Here is an 18,455-nt window from a genome sequence, read left to right as displayed (position 1 = left end):
TGTGAGATCCTCATCGAGGTAAATCTTTTCACCCTTCAAAGCCTTTCTTTTTGATAAGAAGGCCCTTTTGCTATCCATATCCCCAAATTTCAGCCTGAGGATTTGACCTCTTTGGTCATTTGGATCACCTATCCTCCAAGCATCCATAATGCAGAGTCTCATTGAACCATTACAATTACAAAGGGACATCTTTAAAGTCTCATAGGCCTTGTATCATCATTTGGTCAATGCATCGAGTCTCATTGAACCATTACAATTTCAAAGGGACATCTTTAACGTCTGGTAGGCCTTGTATCATCATTGTGACCTTCGTTCTGCTATGATTACTTTGCTATCTCTATACACAACATACTTGCCTTCTTTACGAGCCTCCAGCACTTTTGGCATGCAAGCCCTTCTGTGCTCTAATTGTGCAGGTGTGAGATCCTCATCGAGGTAAATCTTTTCACCTAGCTTTTCTTTTTGATAAGAAGGCCCTTTTGCTATCCATGTCCCCAAATTTCAGCATGAGGATCCGACCTCTTTGGTTATTTGGATCACCTATCCTCCAAGCATCCATAATGCATGTCTCATTTGCACCCATCTTAGCAGAAAGTGTTTTAGCGTCCTCTTAGGGGTTTCCTTTTTTAGCCCACCCCACCACACGTACATGCAATGCACGGAGTTTCCTCTTTGCTTCCTCCTCTAGTGTTGCGTTCATAAACTCTACTTTGTTCTGAGGCACCCCTTTGTTTCTTCTGACTACCTCGATCCATAGTGCATTTTTGTTCAAAATTTGCTAAACATTTTCTGCTTTCTTTTGAGCTCCCTCTACCACATTCACCCATGTGTGCATGTCTTTTTTTAAACTTTCCACCTCTTTCTTTAATTTTGGTGCATCTGGCATTGTTGTTTGTGCATCCATCATTGACTTGTATGTCACTAATTCATTCTTACATGACTCTAACTGCCTTTTGAGTTTAGCAATCTCGATGTCCTTGGCTGCTATGTGTGCATTTGTATCAGATTTCAATGCATCCATATCTACTTTCCAAGTGTCCCTTACCTTGTTCAAGTTATCTGTCATATCCATTTGCAAGTCAACCTTGATTTCTTTATATTTTGCATCATCCTAGCCATTAGAGCATGATTTCATATTTGCTTCTACAGCATCACTTAGTTCTTCCCTGAATGTCTCCTGCAATTTTTCATATACATCTTTTTGCTTTGTATCCATGTCATTCATGACTTTTTGTTGCATGTTGCCGCACACCCTCATGCACACTTTCAGGTTTGCATCCATTTTAGCATTCAATTCCTTTCCCCATGTTTCATGCATCACATTCATGTCACTTGTCACCTTGTCAAACATTGGCATACATGATTGCTGCAATCTCAACTCTTATGAGGGCTTTCATGTCATCCAAACCATTTGTTGCAATCAGCCTTTGCATCTTTGTCCATCGCTTGGCACTTGTGGTAGTGGCATTTTTACGAGCTCTCCTTCTATTTTATCTATAGTAGAACTTTTTGTCCTCAGTGGGAGTCTTGTACCGCCCTTCTGATGCAGTGCCTCCTTTGGTTGGCCTGATTTGGTGTGTATCAAGTTCAGTTTCATATCCACTCGTTTCTTTGTTAGTAGTCTCTGCCATCTCGCAATTTAGGACAGCCACTTAGTGTGCTTGCATTGACCCTGTAGATCCTTCCTAAACAACTGCCAATACCTCTGCAGCTTCTAGGGAAGCTAGAGTTTCCTTGTGGAGAGATGTGACTATGTAGAACAATGACTGTCTCTTTGCGCAGAGACGTGCCCTTGTAGAGCAATGCCTTCGTGTCAGCACTCACGTCAGTGCCGTCGGAGCTCCCGCTAGACACGTCAGCACCGGTCTCATGCCAGCGTCTAGTCTGGCAGTCGTCCTCACCTCAGCGCCCTAACGCTAGCGTCCAATTGGGCAGTCGTCCACGTTAGCATCCTCACACCAGTGTCCAGTCGGGCAGAGAGAGAGAGTAACGTCCACTAAGACCAAAGTCCACAGCCAGCCTCAACAGAGTCCAACGTCAGTCTCTACCCTGCCCGACCCTGCATAGGTCGCGAGGAAGTAATTCTCTGCCCCAGTTGTGTGCAAGCTGTCCCATTCTGCACAGGTTGTCCACGGGCTGTACAGGCCACCTGTAGGTCCTATGTATGGCCCCTGCACTTCTGCACAGAACCAGAAACAACAACAGCAGTGAGAGAGCAACAGGCAAGAAGATACAGCAGGAATTAGCCTGCTACAAGCAGCCCTCATTCTTTGTTTTTCATTGCTTGCACCTACAGACTGGTAGCATTTGACGCGAACCAATTTTGTGTTTTGTACAGCCTGAGATGCGAACCCAAAGAGGGCCATACAGTGCTGTCAATCTGTGCTGCAGCAGACATGGTAGAGTTGAAGACTGCTTTTATTGACCAGGTGGTGGAGGCTCTGCGGCCTGATTCAGATGTTGAGGAAGGGGAAGAAATGGTTCCTTGTCTTGAGATGGTGCTGCAGCAGACATGTGAGAGTTGAACACTACTTTTATTGACCAGGTGGTGGAGACTTTGGGGCTTGATTCAGATGTTGAGGAAGCGGAAGAAATGGTTCCTTGTCTTGAGATGGTGGTGTTGAGCTAAAACACGCTTTTCAGCTGATTAGCATTCTTAAAACAGCCCCAAAACACACTTAATTAATGAAAAACCCTAAAAAGGGGAGTGGTCCGAGAGACTTTTAGTGGTCCCCCAAAAACCCTAATTCTTTGATGCACCCTTCAACATCTATAACTAGACAGGCTGCCCCCCTTCAGCCTCATTACTGTTTGTGCAGTCTGTCTGTGTAGTTTTCACACCCTTGGGTGCAGATTTCAGCCATTAGTCTACCTCTACGTGGCTGTCCAGTCTTCAAGACTGCTGCCACCTCTCCATCAGCCCTTGCAGTGCCCTAGCACCTTCCCCCAAGCTGTCGCCCACTATTTGGCGCCTTCCTCTAGGTTGCGTTTGGCATCTTCCAGCCAACGCCAACATCTTCATCAACTCCAGCTGCTTGTGTTTGGTGTCTCATCCTCCAGGTGACAGGTGCTGGTGCTCTTCCTCATCCAGGCGACATCCGTAGTTTGCGTTTACACTCATCTAGTGGCCGCCCGCCTTTCATCTCCACAGCTTCTCCTACTTGCATTTGGTGCTCCAGGCCCTTTTGGCATCATCATTTTGCAGACTACACGCTCTGACTGGTGGTCATAGACTTGGGATCCGTCTCTGGTGGACGTCACTTTCCGATACACTACTCTGCCCTTGAGTATCTGTACACTTTTACATTCATTTGCAGTATTCATTCACTTTAGACTTGTGTTGTTCTGTCCCTTCTTCTGTTTGTGTTTGAGTTTTGAGTTTTGAGTTTTGCGTTTAGGATTTGAGTTTTGCTTTCTGTGTTTATGTCCATCTCTTTGTGTTGCTGTCGTGGTCGTACACTCTATGTTTCTCAGTGCAAACCCTAGCAGTTTTCTTCACATGGTATTAGAGCCGGTGCTCTTGTAAAGAGTATATTGTGGATATTGTGGAGAGCTAGTCTTTGTGCGAGGCACACAATACGACTTGTAACTGAATCACAATGTCCTAGACACCTTCTTCTCCAGTTCCTATGATGTCCTATCAGGCTTCTCCATCACTGGAGGCCCTGAGATGGCATTATGGATTCAGTGAGGAGGATGACACTCCACTTTCACCTTCACCTTCTTTTTCTACTCCTATTTCAAATTTCACTAACATGAGAGAGGACTTTTGAGGAGTATTATTGCAACAAGTACGGTAATGTTTACACCCCTTCTACAATCTTTGGTATCATATTCGGACCGGTCGGTGAGGCTAGCCACTTCTGCGATCATGGAGGACATATGGCATTTGGAGCGTCTGGCGATCCATCTTCATCATTTCAGCCAGGTCCAATGTCAAGTTTGTACAACCCTTTTGAGTTGAATGAAAAAACCCTCGTCTGTTTCTTCTTTTGAGATGCAAGATCTGGATGGCTTTGCGTATGTGAACTTTAATAGAGGGGGCTCACAAATCATATGGAATTCAGGAACATCTACAGCTTCAGTTTCATTTAAGCATGTAACACACAGTTCTCACTTCCCTCCCATCCCACCCTCTTCTACCTCCACCCTTGATCATCTCTCTTCATCCTTTCAAAATCTCAAATTACACTCCACATCGGCTTCACACACACTAGGGGTTGGATCTTCCATCTCCGCTCCTAGCACCTTCTCCTTCTCTAACCCATTCTCTACCTCTTTGCACCGTGGTACTTCGTTAGGGAGAATGCCACCCTTTAACATAGTATCTCTCTCCTTTTTGCAAATGAGCACACCCATAGCACCTAGGACGGCTGTGATGGGCATCCCCCTCACTACCCCCAAATTCATCTCTCACATGGACCACTCAGGCGCAAGGGATTCCATCCTCGGCTTATGGCGCGTCATCCCACTTACCTTGGGTTACACCTATGTAGAGATTTTCATCTTCTGCTCCACGCGTTCCCATCCCACCTCCACCATGGGCTACTTATATGGCTACCATGCTCATGCCTAGTCAGCCCATCCCTACCTATGGATCCACCTTGCACACTACTCAAATGCTTGGTGGACACTCTGGGGCCCATTTCCATATACACTCCACTCCCCCATCTTACCCCCATTACACTTTTTCACACTACCCATCTTTGAGCATTACCACTCATGTTGCAATGGCCAAGAATGCCTTCACGGATAAGACTCGTTTTAACGGGTCGAATTTCACCACTTAGTCAAATTTCATGCAACAAGTGCTCAAGTCTCAGGGTCTTTGGGACCTCATCATTGGTCTAGAGAATGCTCGCCTACCTCACCCTAATTACATCCGTCAATGGAGAGCCCGCAATGCCACAACCAATGTTGAGCTGATGCAAGGATTGCTTCCCGAATTTCACTCTCAGTTACAGTACTTCCCACTCACATGAGAGCATTGGAGTCACCTTCTCAACTGCTATGCGGCCCGTGATCGTACTCGGTGCAGAAATCTTGACTTTGAGCTTCAAGAGTTTTCTATTAAGGAAGGGGATGCCACTACTGGCTCTCCAAAGTCAAATGACGATCAAGTTATATTCTTCTTGAATAAGTTGCTCGAAAAATACTTCAATTTCATTCTCAATACATTATCTCACAGCCTCAGTTACCAACCTTCTATGAGTTTGAGTGCCAGTTCTTGCATTACGCGAGACTGCATGATCAAGTCCACAAGAAAGCCTCATCACAGCCTTATTCATAGAGGGGGTTGGTTGCCTCTTCTTTGGGAGGAAAAACCAATAGTGGCAAGAACTGGCAAGATGCGAAGGCAAGCCAATCAAAGGGTGACTTCTCTTCCTCAGATGGACCAAAGAATCTAGACCTATTTGGCAACAACTCCCTAAGAAAAACTAGTTTTGCACACATTGCCAGAGACCAAGCCATGTGGACGAGGAGTGTCGCTCCAAGGCCCAAGGTCTTCCACCTAAAAAGCCTCCGTAGACCGCTGTACTGCACAGTCTAGTGGGGCTACGCCTTTCGCTCTTGCTTCATCTACTCCTCCAGCACCTGTTGCTGCTACTGGACATGTGGCTCGAGCACAACCTTAGCAGACAGTCTCTTTCACTACCCTTGATGGATTGGCTGATTGGTCTGCAGATCCCGATCCTGTTGCATTTCATGCATCCATCTCACCTTCCTCTCCACCTCGTCGGGCATTCCCTTGGCAAAGCCCTGCTATTGGACGTATGCGATGGTGGACACCTTCTTAGACTAGAATGTCTCTAGGTCCTTTAGGATACCCTAGGTCAGTCTAGCATCCATTTTTTGCCCTCTTAGAGTCGGGCCCATAGGATTCATTGTCCTTAGCTTTTCCATTCTTAAGTCTTCTGCTACATTTACTCACACACATACACATTCATTGCATTGTCTTTTCAATTAGATTTTCTCTCCGTTATGTTTTGCTTTGGAGCATCTTACCACTGATCTCTGTGTTTGCAGATTCTCATCTCTTTTGCAAGGTTTTGTCTTTCAGTGTAGGGCTAACTTGCAGATTGCTTTCATACCTGGGCTAGAGACATGGGGATGGGCACCATTCCTTTCATGGTTTCATCATCCTAGGAGTGCTTGCTCTTCTTCCAGCATGGCAGTTTCCCCTCCAGAGATGGATCTTGCAACATCTCTCTTGATGCTATCATGGCAGTGACCTCTACCTTGCTCTTCCAACGGGGTGCTTCATCCACTTCATCTTCATCATCTTCTTCCATTCCTTATGGTTCTTGGCACCACACAAAGACTGACATCAAGCTCCTCTTCCTTCTTCGGCATCTACATCCAAGTTGAGAGGGGGTTCCTACCCTTCTTGGTATTCTACAGGCTTCAACACTTTATCTTAGACATTGGCTTCTCCCCCCCTGTTGTACCTTTCCCCTTTGCATTGCATGATTTCATCATCTTTGTACTAGGACACTTGGGCAAGTGAACAATTTTCCCAGGAGGGACACAGTCCAAGTGGCACCTACTGTATGAGCATTCTTTAGCATGTAGCATACTTTGTATCATATTGTGCAGAGCACCACTTGAGTGGATCCTAAGCTGTTTCCACCAGCTGCTATTAACACCACACCACTATATTTCCTCATCATATTTTCCCTTGTCATCGACACCCTTGAGTGGATGGGTAAGCTTACACTGTTTTGTGATGTGTCTAGTGTACCCTCCCTACTCCCAGCTTCTGGATCACTGTTACTCAATCGGCCACATCCCATAAAATTTCTCACTTAAACAAAAAAAAAAGTTCATTGTGGTTTTATCCACCTTTGTAGGGCTTAGGCCACTAGTAGAGCTGATAGCCCCCTAGGTGCTCGTACATGACCTGTCACTGTCTCATATAATGCATAGACTCCCAATCGTATACCCTCTAGTACTCCAATGTCCTGCAATCTCTGCATGATGCGTGTACGAGGCACTGTATCAAAAGCTTTACGAAAGTCTACAAAGCAACAATAGATCCTCTTGTTTCGGGCTCAACCCTCCTCAATAATGGCTCTAAGTGTGAGAACATGGTCTAGCATGGTATATCCTCGTCTGAAGCCTGCCTGTCCTTGTGCTCTCTTGCCTTGCATTTCAGCCCACTCACTGAGTTCATGCTCCAATATAGATCCATATATCTTGGCCAAAGTATGACCGATCATGATAGTCTTGTAGTTGCTAGGAATCAGGGGATCACCACTTTTAAATAGCGGAATTATAGTATTGTCTGACCAACTCATAGGGAAACCTTCACATATTGCTCTATTGTACATATGTGCTAATATGGGTGCTAATATGTCACAACCATGTGAGAAATGTTCTGCTACTATTCCATCCTCATCCTGTGCCCTCCCATTTTGTAATCTATAAATTGCATCCCTAACCATTTTCCATGTGAAGAAAGACCACTGCGTTGGCCTACAAGCTTGTGGGGGCTGTATAGGTGGCTATCCTGGCAGGTCATACAACTATCTCCCATAGTCAAGCCAGGCATCTGGTGATGTAATCTGTATGGGGGGCTGTCTTTCATGAAACATCTTCCATGCGCTCTTACTATCCCGCCCCAAAAATAGTTGATATATCTCTGCTTCTACTTTCGCTAAGTAGTCTCGTTTCTTCTTCCGCACCAGGCGTTTGAAGAACGCCTTTGCTTGGCGATGTGTCTAAGTGCCTAGCTCCACTTCTCTCTGTAAGCGAGCTCGGGTGACTCTACTCTCATCATCATACCAGCTATTTTGGGGATCATGATGCCTCAAAAAGTATTTTGGGGATCATCTACACTCAGAGAGAGAGAGATAGAGAGAGAATCTTCGTACTTTGATCATGATGCCTCAGAAAGTATTTCTTGAGTTTCTTGTATCTGATTTATGCTTGATGGCCTAGAGCCATCGTGCATCTTGTAATTTGTGGTCTTCCTCCCTCTTGTATGCAATCTGTCAATAGCATATATGACCATTTTTTGTGTAAAGAAACTGCTTTGAGATGGTCTAGGTGCACTTGAGTGGCACATATTTGGTTGTCATGGCACATCATGGTTGTAGAGCTGAAAGGCAAGACAATGGTGGCTTAACCCTCATGTCATGTAGCAAGAGCTTCATGACTGCAGCTTGTGATTTGGAAGCACAGCCTTGGATGGCTTGCTTGGACCCGAGGGAGATGTGTTGATCAATCTCAATGTTCTCAACAAGTTTTGTCAATTATAATACAACAGTCAAACATTTGTTTATACATGCTGATGATTATTGGGACATTGTCAGGAGCAAACCATTGGTGAAGCACAAAATTATTGATTGGGACAGTTGGTGGCAGAAGAGTGTGTCCTTCCTTTGGTTGTTTGCTGCCGGTGGCCTGGCAACTGGCAGCTGGTGAAAACAGATGCAGCAGAGTATGGGGTTTATTAAAGATGCCCAATGCAGTATTTTTGAGACACCAAAAAGTTTGACGTCTCTCTTGGTAGAGCAACATTGTACTTTGTGCAATGGCATATACTTAATGTCTCAACATGCTGTAGTTAGTAGTTTGGCAAGTGATAAAGGGTCTGACAGAGCTTTCTGACATTTATCTGATAAACCCTATGGCAGATCTCATATTGTAGTTTATGTTTTGGCAATAAATGCTGCACTGAACTCTTTTGTTTTGATCTTTGCAGTGCGAAATGGAGAATGTCTGCAAAGTGAACTGGTCTTAGAAATTCCAACTTAGGCAGTTGCATGTATTTCACCATCGTATAATGCAATTCAATACTGTGCTTTCACCCACAAAAAAATAAAAAATAAAAAAATAAAAAATAAACAATCTATTATTAATTTCTTTTTCCCATTATAAATTGCTGGGCCTATCCTATGATCAGCACTCACGTCCCATATATGTTCATCAGCTACTGAGCTACTTTGAGCTAGCTGGCACATGAGGGACTTCTTGGCTTGAGATTACTGAAGTACCTCCTGCATAGAGTTCTACAATTTTGGGCCACCTGGATATTCTAAGTCTAATATGGCTGAAATTTTTTCCATATGTTGCAAACTCATGTTCTGACGCTCAACTGACCATTATCACACAGGAGAGCTTGCACAATCATTCACATGTATATGGAGGAATAAGTGAAGATGCTCAAAATATCAGTAAAGATGAGGGCATCAAAACAGGAAATGCAAAAGGCCATGTGATTGACATGTCTGAGGAGGTTAAAGAGGCACAGAAGCCCCTTTGGAAAAATTGGGGAATGATAGCTGCAATTACTCTCTACTGCGTATGGGGAGTACATGACACAGCATATTCAGAGGTAATGATCTATTCCCTTTGATTTGTGCGGCTCTAAAAGAGTTTGGCTCTGATCAGTGCAATCATTTTACTTTCTAGATATTCTCTTTATGGGCTGTCAGTCCTCAAATTTATGGAGGTTTAGGATTCACCACCGCTGAAGTTGGGAATGTTCTTACTGCATCTGGTAAGAAAAATGCATCTTGACAAGTGACCAATTTTATGGTGGTCTGACAATTTAGGGCTTTTCTTGTTTGGCAGACTGGCCTAAAACTAATGGCCTCCAGGCTCTCTCCTATCTAGAATTAATTTTTTAATCATATGCCTCCCATATGCTTATTTTGAAGAGGTCGACACCATCTATTGCTATTGCATGCATGAGCCGGTGTTTCTTCTAAAGTTAACGAGCGTTTGTCCAAAAGTTTGGGGATTGAACAGCATGTTCTGAATATTTATTTTACTCTTTTTCCCAGGGGCTGCGCTTCTTCTCTTTCAGCTTTTATTGTTTCCACGGTTGACAAAACTGCTTGGAGCTGTAGGGATTGCTCGCTGGCCTGCTGTAAGATTTACATCTGTTATTGGGTTCATTACTAGCTCTCATGAGATGCAGATTTATGTTCATTACTAGTTCTCACGAGATGCAAATATTTGTTCCTCTTTTTAATTGTCTCATTTCATACTGCAAGTTGCTATAAATGAAGGCTGTAGTTAGTAGCCATGCATGAAAACACTCCTAGGCCATGCCAAATACAGCTGGAATTAGCACATACGAAGCATGAAACATGAGCTAGTCCATGCTTATTTCACTTGATGAAGCATTTGCATTCAAGCAATGAAAATAATTAATACCAGTCAACAAGTTTTAAGAGTCTGAGTGAATGGATAACACCAAAATTCTTATAGTACTAATATAGCCACGAAGTTCTTTGGTGTTCCTAATCAATATTTCATAATATCATGCCTACTTACATTCAAAGTAAACCCTCTGGTTTCTTTCTTGAAAGAAACTACGATTGATTGCACAAATTAGTGTATACATTGTAAATGGAAGAGACTTTTACAACAGCCAGTGAACGGTTTGGAGAGCCTTTCAATATGATGAGGATAAGGCAAGTGATATTGATATTCATTATGAAATCATGCAATCTCTTAAGGAGAATGTTATGTCCATCATATTTTGTGGAAGACCTATCCAGCATGTCACATACCTTGGGGCTGCTTCAGTGCTATCATAGGGAAATGTTTCTGTATATTTTTGTTTTAATATGTTCAATATAATGCTGAGGAATCACCTTTTGTGTCTCATCCTTGTAAAGAAGGTGGCAACAAACACTGCTGGAGACTTGAGAGTCAGAAAAAAGTCCCCCCAATTATATAACTCAGGGTCACTCCGCCCAACAAATAATCGTGCAGCATCTCTATTCACTGCCTCAGGTCATGACAGAAGACCACACAGGAAGATGGTGGAGAGTCGCGAATGTCGGAGAGTGTTGAAGATCTGCAGAAGAATGAATGTTCAACCAACGGTGGAGTGGCTATAAATAGCCAAACACCCAAAAAACTGGCTGACTGCTGTTCCAACACAACGAATAGGCACCGAAGAAATGCCACTAACTGTGACTATACCCTTTGATGGACAAAGATCTTGCAGCAAATCTTCTGAAGGAGTCATATGACTTGAAGCACCACTATCAATAAGCCAAGGCCTCTTTAAAGAGGAGATATCTGATGAAGAAGGCTCCTCCATCTCATAGATGTGAAGGAACACAAACTCATGAGTAATAGCTGGGCCAGAGGTAGAGGAAGGCTTAGATGCTTTAGCTCCATTCTTTGCTCTTGAATGAAGATCAGGGCATTCCTTCCGACATTTTTCTTTGGGATGGGTACCCTTCCCACAGTGTAGACATCTAGGCTTTCCCTTTGAATCTATGTTAGAGCTCGAAGAAGAATGCTTTAACTTGCTTCTTCTTCTTGTTCTTGGCCTTCTTGTCCTTCTTGTTGCCCCCTCCCGGACGTGTAGTAAAAGCTTTAGTAAAGCTGGATCCACTAGCACCAATCTCTTTGACTCGCTCTTGGTGCTTCAAAATAAGTGGAGCTAATTCTTCCCAAAGAAGAGTCTTCCAACCCTAGAGGTAAGCGAATTGGTATAGAAGACATCACACTTTGGAGATGGCAATTGAAGAGAGTCATTGCCATATTCTTTGACTAAATCATCCTACAAAGGGATGCAAGCTCATCCCACATGTTCTCCATTTGATTTATGTGATCTTGGATAGAAGGGGAATCGTCAAACAGAAAGCATCTAAAGTTTCTCCTCTGGAGTGATATGGTGGGCAAAGGTCTTCTGATGGTAGAGAGAAGAGAACCTCCTCCACACCTTTGCTATAGTCAAAAGTCTATGCACATGGACAAGGATAGAATCTTGCAAACTCGTGAAGAGAAAGGATCATGCTTTAGAGTTGAGCCAATCCCAGAGGGTTGCTTGATCTATCGTAGAACCAATGCAGAGTCCTCCACTAGATAGGGGATTGGGGTAGAAACAAATGCCTGGAAGTCGAAGGTATCAAGGATACACTTGATTTTGTAGGACCAAAGGGAGTAGTTCGCACCATGAGGTTGATATTCTTTGGGCAAAGGAAGCATGAGCACTTGAAGAAATGGTGCTATAATGGCCATGTGAGGACATGTAGTATGCGCCCTATGAGAAACATCTAGAGATTTTTTATTTACTTATTTTTTCTTTGGGGTGGGGGGGTTGGTGCTATGATCTTCTCAATCTACTAGGGTGTTGATCTGTGGATGATCATGGCTCTAAATGTCGATCTTTGCATCACTCTTTGCGATAGTCTAACTAATGGAATCAACTATCAGAGGAAGACTAAAGGATCTCCTCATTTGAGTCATCAAAAGCATTGAACTGGTGGAGCTCCATACCTCTTATAAACCTGCAAACACACAAGAAAAGGCTGCATTCTGATGTTGGACTCCCTAAATAGAGGGAAAATTAGCTACAAACTACAAAGGCCCGAACAATGTAGAAAATAGCTGAGTGTTAGGTGGGTGTATATGAGGATAGTTTTTTTTTTAATTTTTTCCAAGAAAATGTGGCTGATTATATTACTCAAAAAGCTGATTACAACAAAGTGCTCAAGCTCAATAGAATAAACTGGAGCTGATGCAAAGTCACCACTACATCATGTATACAAGCCTCAGGGTGGTCTAGGGGGGATGGGGGCAAGGAGCCATGGGGGAGGGGTATATCGCCAAACGGGACTGCCTGCCTGCAGCACAAAGAATAGGCCCTGGCCGCCCCAGGTACGCATGAAGTGACCACGGAGCTCCTGACAAGCCCTGGACTCACCCTGCACCTGCTCCCATCGGCCGCGGAGGGAGTGAATGATGGAGGTCCATAGCTCTGTCAAGGTCGCAAGTGCTGAAAGTCTCTCTCCGCCGAAAGCCACCTGGCATCGCGCCTTCCAAATATGCCATCCAGTAAGACTTCCTATGATCTCCCATATCTCTGAGCGGTCTGCTGTGGGCTCTAGTTCCTAGTGGATGGGTAAAGCCCCCAGACCAACCACTGCACATGACCCTGCCTCGATCATGAAAATCGTGTCGTGCATCCCGGCCTCATACAAAAGGTGACGGCCCTGGCTAACTGCCTGCCAACAGAAAGCTCCCCATGAAATACACCCAAGGCTGGGGGCTATACATCGAAGGATACGGCATGCTCCTCTCCATACAAGCTGCACCTCCTCACAAGACCAAAGGCAATGCTTTGGGGTTTCGGGCAGTCGGACAGTCGGATGGCGCGTGTCAGGCGGGGGGACAGCAGCGTGACGTGTAGGCGGAACTTTTTCCAAATTATGTATATGAGGATAGTGGGGTTGAGCTTGCTCAACTTGGCATCTACTCCTTGCTCTGAGGCGCTCTGTACTAAGGAGCAATCATCCTTTACCTCTCGATGCCAGATTGTTTCATGAGAAGCCAAGGCAGCAGGCCGTATGTCCTTTGTGCAAGTGCAGAGAGTGCAAGGGGATTAAGGCCAGGCTTCAGGCTAGGGGGATGAGTCATGAGACTCAAGATGGTCCGTGATGCATCGTGCTCTAAGTAGATAGCTTGATCCAAGATGTGTGCAATTAGCATGGCATGGTGAACTGTGGTATGATGAGGCATGTTGAGGTGTCAAGGAACCTATGTGCAATGGAGAAGTCCTTGTGGGTTGTGTACCATGAGTGAGCCGCAATGCAAGATAGATATCTTAGGTCCAAGGGACAATGATGCGTTGAGGTGTGCCATATGCAAGGCTACATGGCAGGATGAAAGGCATCAACCCTTAGAGGTCACCTCATGAAGAATCGAGCCCAAGAGGATAGACCCACAAGGTCAAGTGTTGAGGCGTGAGGTGAAACCCCACTCAACCTATTTGGAGATGGTGTAAAGATGGAAGCTTCTATTGTGCAACTAAGAGATGAAGATGGGCCAAGGCTTGAGGGAGTAAACTCACATGGGCTTCTTGGTATGAAGGACAACTCTTCAGATCGTACATGTATGCCAGTGGACTTGAACCCATGCGAGTCCATCACACAATGTGAGAGCGTGCTGAAGATCTTTAGAAGAATGAATAACCAGCCAATTGTGGAGTGGCTATAAATAGCCAAACACCCAAAAAATTGGCTGACTGCTGTCTCACCATGCCCAAAAATTAACCGACCTACACATAATGTATAAAATATTGTAGGTCACTCAAAAAAATGCTGATCATCACATGGTATTGTTGATCACCTCTTTCTGGTGTGAGAAGACCCTCTAGCCACCCAAACAGCAAATGCAAAGGCTGGAAACAACAGTCAGCCAATGCGAATACACCTAAAACCGATTGAAAAAGAAATACGTGCTCTAAATAGAGCTGCCTCCTTTGTCAAAACACATGGCATGACTGATTGACATAATGTTAGAGCTCCTAATGTCCTTGTTTGACTCAGAATGAGGCTCACAAGTAGGAGATGACTGGGCAATTCACACATTGATGAAACTCGTCAATGTAGTCAATCTATGAAGAAACTCCTCATGATCCTAGGAATCCCCATCTGAAAGGAAAGGGACTGTAGAATCCACAACTACAGCACCAATATCAGGTGGTACACAAGCAAGGATAGGTGCGGCAATGGAAGGCTACCTTGGAAGACCCTATACAATGAAAGGAGAAGGGAGCTTGTATAACTCCCTTGTTGCCAACTTGTCGCTAAAATGGCTTTTGAAGAGGGATCCTCAATAAAGACGGCATGATCAGTGAAGACAACCCGGGTACCAAGTCTAATAAGGTCATGAATTGAGAGAAGTGGGAAGCTTGTATAGGAATTTTGAAATGGAGCTTGAAGGATGGTCAAGCAATAGTAGCAAGTGCTAATACCAGGAATAGGCACCAAAGAAATGTCACCAATTGGGACTATACCCTCTCATGGATGAAGATCATGTAGTAATTCTCTCGAGGAGTTATATGGCTTGAAGTATTGCTGTCAATAAGCCAAGGCCTCTTTGAAGAGGAGATAGCCAATGAAGAACGCTCCTCCATGTCATGGATGTGAAGGAACAAGAACTCATGAGTAATAGCTAGAGCATAGGTAGAGGATGTTGGGTATCTCACACGCCTTACTTACGCCTACGCTCATATGGGAGTGTGCGGGTGATCACTAGGACACTGGGGCACTTTTTACTCTCGGTAGGAGAGGTTTTTTCCCCCAGATTATGTGTACTATTTTGTATGTGCTTGTGGTGCACACTTACGGGCACTTACTGTGTTCGGGTGTGAACAGCCCCTTATAACTCTAAGGTATAAGGGTTATCATTTGTACTTTCAGCTTACACTCTATTCAGTACTATTGCATTGGGTGTCGTGCTCAACTCTGTCTCTCACTCTCACACTGTCTACTGCACTTCAGCTGCACCTCGATCCTCTTCCATCTGACATTTGGTATCAGAGCTCAGCTCTGAACTCAGCTTCTGCAGCACACGCCAGTCCTGCTCCAGCGTCAGACGTCACCTCAGCACAGGTACAACCTGTCGTCAGTTCTGTTAGCAGTGAGGCGCTGTTCCACAGAGCTGCCTCAGCACAGTACAAGTCGTCGCCAGCCTCCACCAGTACCCTGTCCGTCAGCAGCTCGCGAGCAGCACCAGGTCCACGTCAAAGTTAGTCTCGTCACGTCAGCTGCAGGCGCTGACGTATGCCAGCGCGCTGTCCAACAGTGCAGTCCTCGTCAGCCCAGGCGCCACCTAAGTCGTCTGTTAGCCCATACGACTTCCGTCAGACCACCGTCAGTCCACCCGTCACACGCGACTGACCTGCGCCCGCCCGTCAACGTCACGTGCAGCCCGCAAGTCTGACATCAGCCCGTCCTGCCCGCCGTTTTGACCACGCGCAGCCAGCTCGTCTGACGACCACGTCAGCCTGTCCTGCGCCAAACTGCCCGCCGACCAGCACACGCCAGTCTGCTCCACGTCAGGTAAAATTTTCAACAAATTTTTTTAATTTCAGCCCAGAACACAGTTCTGGAAGCGGAGGTTCACACGCGGCAAGCACAGAACAAGTGGGGGGATAAATTTCATGCAAATTTCTAGACTGGATCGTCAGAAATTTTGGGGCTTTTGTGTATTTGGAGGACAGATGCATTTAAACTGCTGATACAGTCACAGACCGACTGTTTTTGACAGAGATTTTGGCAAAATTTTGGGGATTTATTCATAACAGTGTTGCACTGCACTGTTTGCACATTGGGAAACGTGCTGTGTCTGTCTGTGACACATTGAATGCACATTTTGGGGCTTTTGTAACAGACATTTGTGACAGAAATTTTGGGCAGAACATTTTGGGGCTTTTGATGTTTTAGTGCTGCTGAGCACTAATTGCACCTTGGGAAGCGTGCATCAGTGACAGTTTTTTTTACAGAGTACCCTTTGCACATTAATTGCAGACTTGTGTTTGCTGCAATTTCTGGAAATTTGCAGATTTCCAGCCCGGACTGCATTGACATTGCTCTATTGCCTTTTGGGAAATAATGGCAAATCAGGGAGGAGATGTATTCACCTATGTGTCCAAGGAAGACCGATTGGATGGGAACAATTATTCCCTTTGGTCTTTCATGATGAAGAATGTATTAGTGGCAAAAAATTTGTGGGATTATGTCAGTGGAGAGGAAGCACGACCGGGAGTTGTGGCTCCCGCTACTCCTCCTCCAGGAGGACGTGCAAGAGGGCAACCTCAGCCCCCTCCACCTCACCCCGCTCAGCCACTTCCCCCAAGAACTGCAGCTCAGAAAACTTGGGATACACGGGATGCACAGGCTATGTCGCTGATTGCATTGGCAGTTCAGCGTTCTATCATTCCTCATATTCGTTCAGCAGCTTCTTCACAAGAAGCTTGGTTGATATTGGAGCAGATGTTTGCAGGAAAGAATGAGACTCGCATCTCTTTCTTGAAGAAAGAGCTAGAGACTCTAAAGATGAATGAGGGTGATTCTATGCAGGATCATCTCAACAAAATTCAGGACTTGCGGGAGCAACTCATGAATGTGGATGAGTACTACTCAGATGCGCAGCTGATTTCTACGACATTGAATTCACTGGCTCCCTCTTACTTGGCTTTTCATACTGCCTTGAACCTCACTATGAGGATTTCGAAAGAGCCCATCACTTTCATTCAGCTTGTCAGTTTGCTTCTAGAGGAAGAGCAAACTAGACGGAACAGTGGTGTGGATGGTATAGCCTCTGAGCAGGCTTTTATGTCAAGGCAGAAGGGTAAAAACAGCCAAGGGAAAAATGCTTCGCAGAGTTCTTATAGTAGCAACACTTCACAGACAAGTCAGAAACAGGGGGGCACGCAAGCCAAGAAAGGAAAATGCCATTACTGCAAGAAGCCTGGCCACTACATCACTGAGTGCAGGAAGCGCATCGCCAAAGAGAAGAAGAAGGAGTCAGGGATGTCTGTTTCTGCAGCTCCTTCCACTGCTAGTGAGTCCGCGTCCTTTGTTGCAGACAGGGACTATTGTTTTTACACTTGCAGTTATGATGTCTCTTGGGCTGATAGAGCATTTAGCTCTACAGAAGATGCTGACACTTGGTTCTTTGACAGTGGTGCTTCACGGCATATCACATCTCGTAGAGATTTGTTTGCTTCTCTTGGTGCACCTCCCGTTGGGAAGTCTGTTCAGTGTGCTAATAATGCATCATACCCTGTTCGTGGTATTGGGGAGATTCAGCTTACAGCCATTGATGGCTCTATTCTCCGCCTACAGGATGCTTTGTATGTGCCTGGCATTAAGAAGAATCTGCTTTCCATTTCTTCTATGGCACGTTGTGGTTTGCAGGTCACCTTTGATGATGACCGTTGTATGGTCCGTGACAAGGAACACATGACATTGGTCTTGACAGGTTCTCTGTGTCATGGGTTATATGAGTTGGATGCTCTTTCGGTAGATCAGTCTGCATATTTGACATCCACTCTTACTCCTGCTATGTTAGAGGCAGAGTTATGGCATGCTCGTTTGGGGCATGTAAACTATGGCAGCTTGATGCTATTACAGCGTACTCAGATGTTGGATGGATTACCTCTCTTGGAGAGACCTCCTGAGCATTTATGCGAGGGTTGCATTTTGGGGAAAATGCATCGTTTCTCTTTTCCCCGTGATGTTGCTTTTAGAGCAACAGCCAGATTGCAGCTTGTGCATTCGGATGTTTGTGGGCCCATGCAGACACAGTCATTGGGTGGTTGTTACTATTTTGTAACATTTATTGATGACTTTACACGTTTGTGCTGGGTCTACTGCTTGAAAAAGAAGTCAGAAGTGTATGATGCATTTTTGGCTTTCAGTGCACTTGTGGAAACTCAGTCTGGTTGCAAGATTAAGACTCTCCGTTCGGACCGAGGGGGGGAATACATGTCCTCTATGCTGAATTCTTATTTGCAGCAGAAGGGCATTATCCATCAGTACACTACTGCATATACTCCACAGCAGAATGGGGTAGCAGAGAGGAAGAATCGGTCACTCATGGAGATGGCCAGATGTATGCTGAAGGCAAAGAGTTTGCCTCATAGTTTTTGGATGGAAGCCGTCATGTGCGCTTGCCACATTTTGAACAAA

General features: G+C 45.0%; 1 protein-coding gene across 9 annotated transcripts in view; it reads left to right on the top strand.

The window, feature by feature from the left end:
• The window catches only part of LOC148012169 (protein ZINC INDUCED FACILITATOR 1-like), a 265,948-nt gene that overhangs the window by 190,431 nt on the left and 57,062 nt on the right, over positions 1–18,455 (top strand). For all 9 annotated transcript variants that reach the window (XR_015689021.1, XM_087668792.1, XM_087668794.1 and 6 more), the window contains 3 exons: positions 9,119–9,340; positions 9,418–9,505; positions 9,792–9,877. Coding sequence is in view for 8 of the 9 variants with exons in the window: in XM_087668792.1 (XP_087524918.1) it covers positions 9,119–9,340; positions 9,418–9,505; positions 9,792–9,877 (396 nt within the window). In the remaining variant the exon portion in view is untranslated. The remainder of the gene's footprint in view (positions 1–9,118; positions 9,341–9,417; positions 9,506–9,791; positions 9,878–18,455) is intronic.

This window comes from Lygodium microphyllum, chromosome 27 (genome assembly GCF_053477565.2).
Source record: "Lygodium microphyllum isolate KBCC chromosome 27, Lygodium_microphyllum_v1.1.10, whole genome shotgun sequence".
Lineage (NCBI taxonomy): Eukaryota > Viridiplantae > Streptophyta > Polypodiopsida > Schizaeales > Lygodiaceae > Lygodium > Lygodium microphyllum.
Note: the sequence above shows the minus strand (reverse complement) of the source record. Positions and strands in the feature narration are given on the sequence as shown.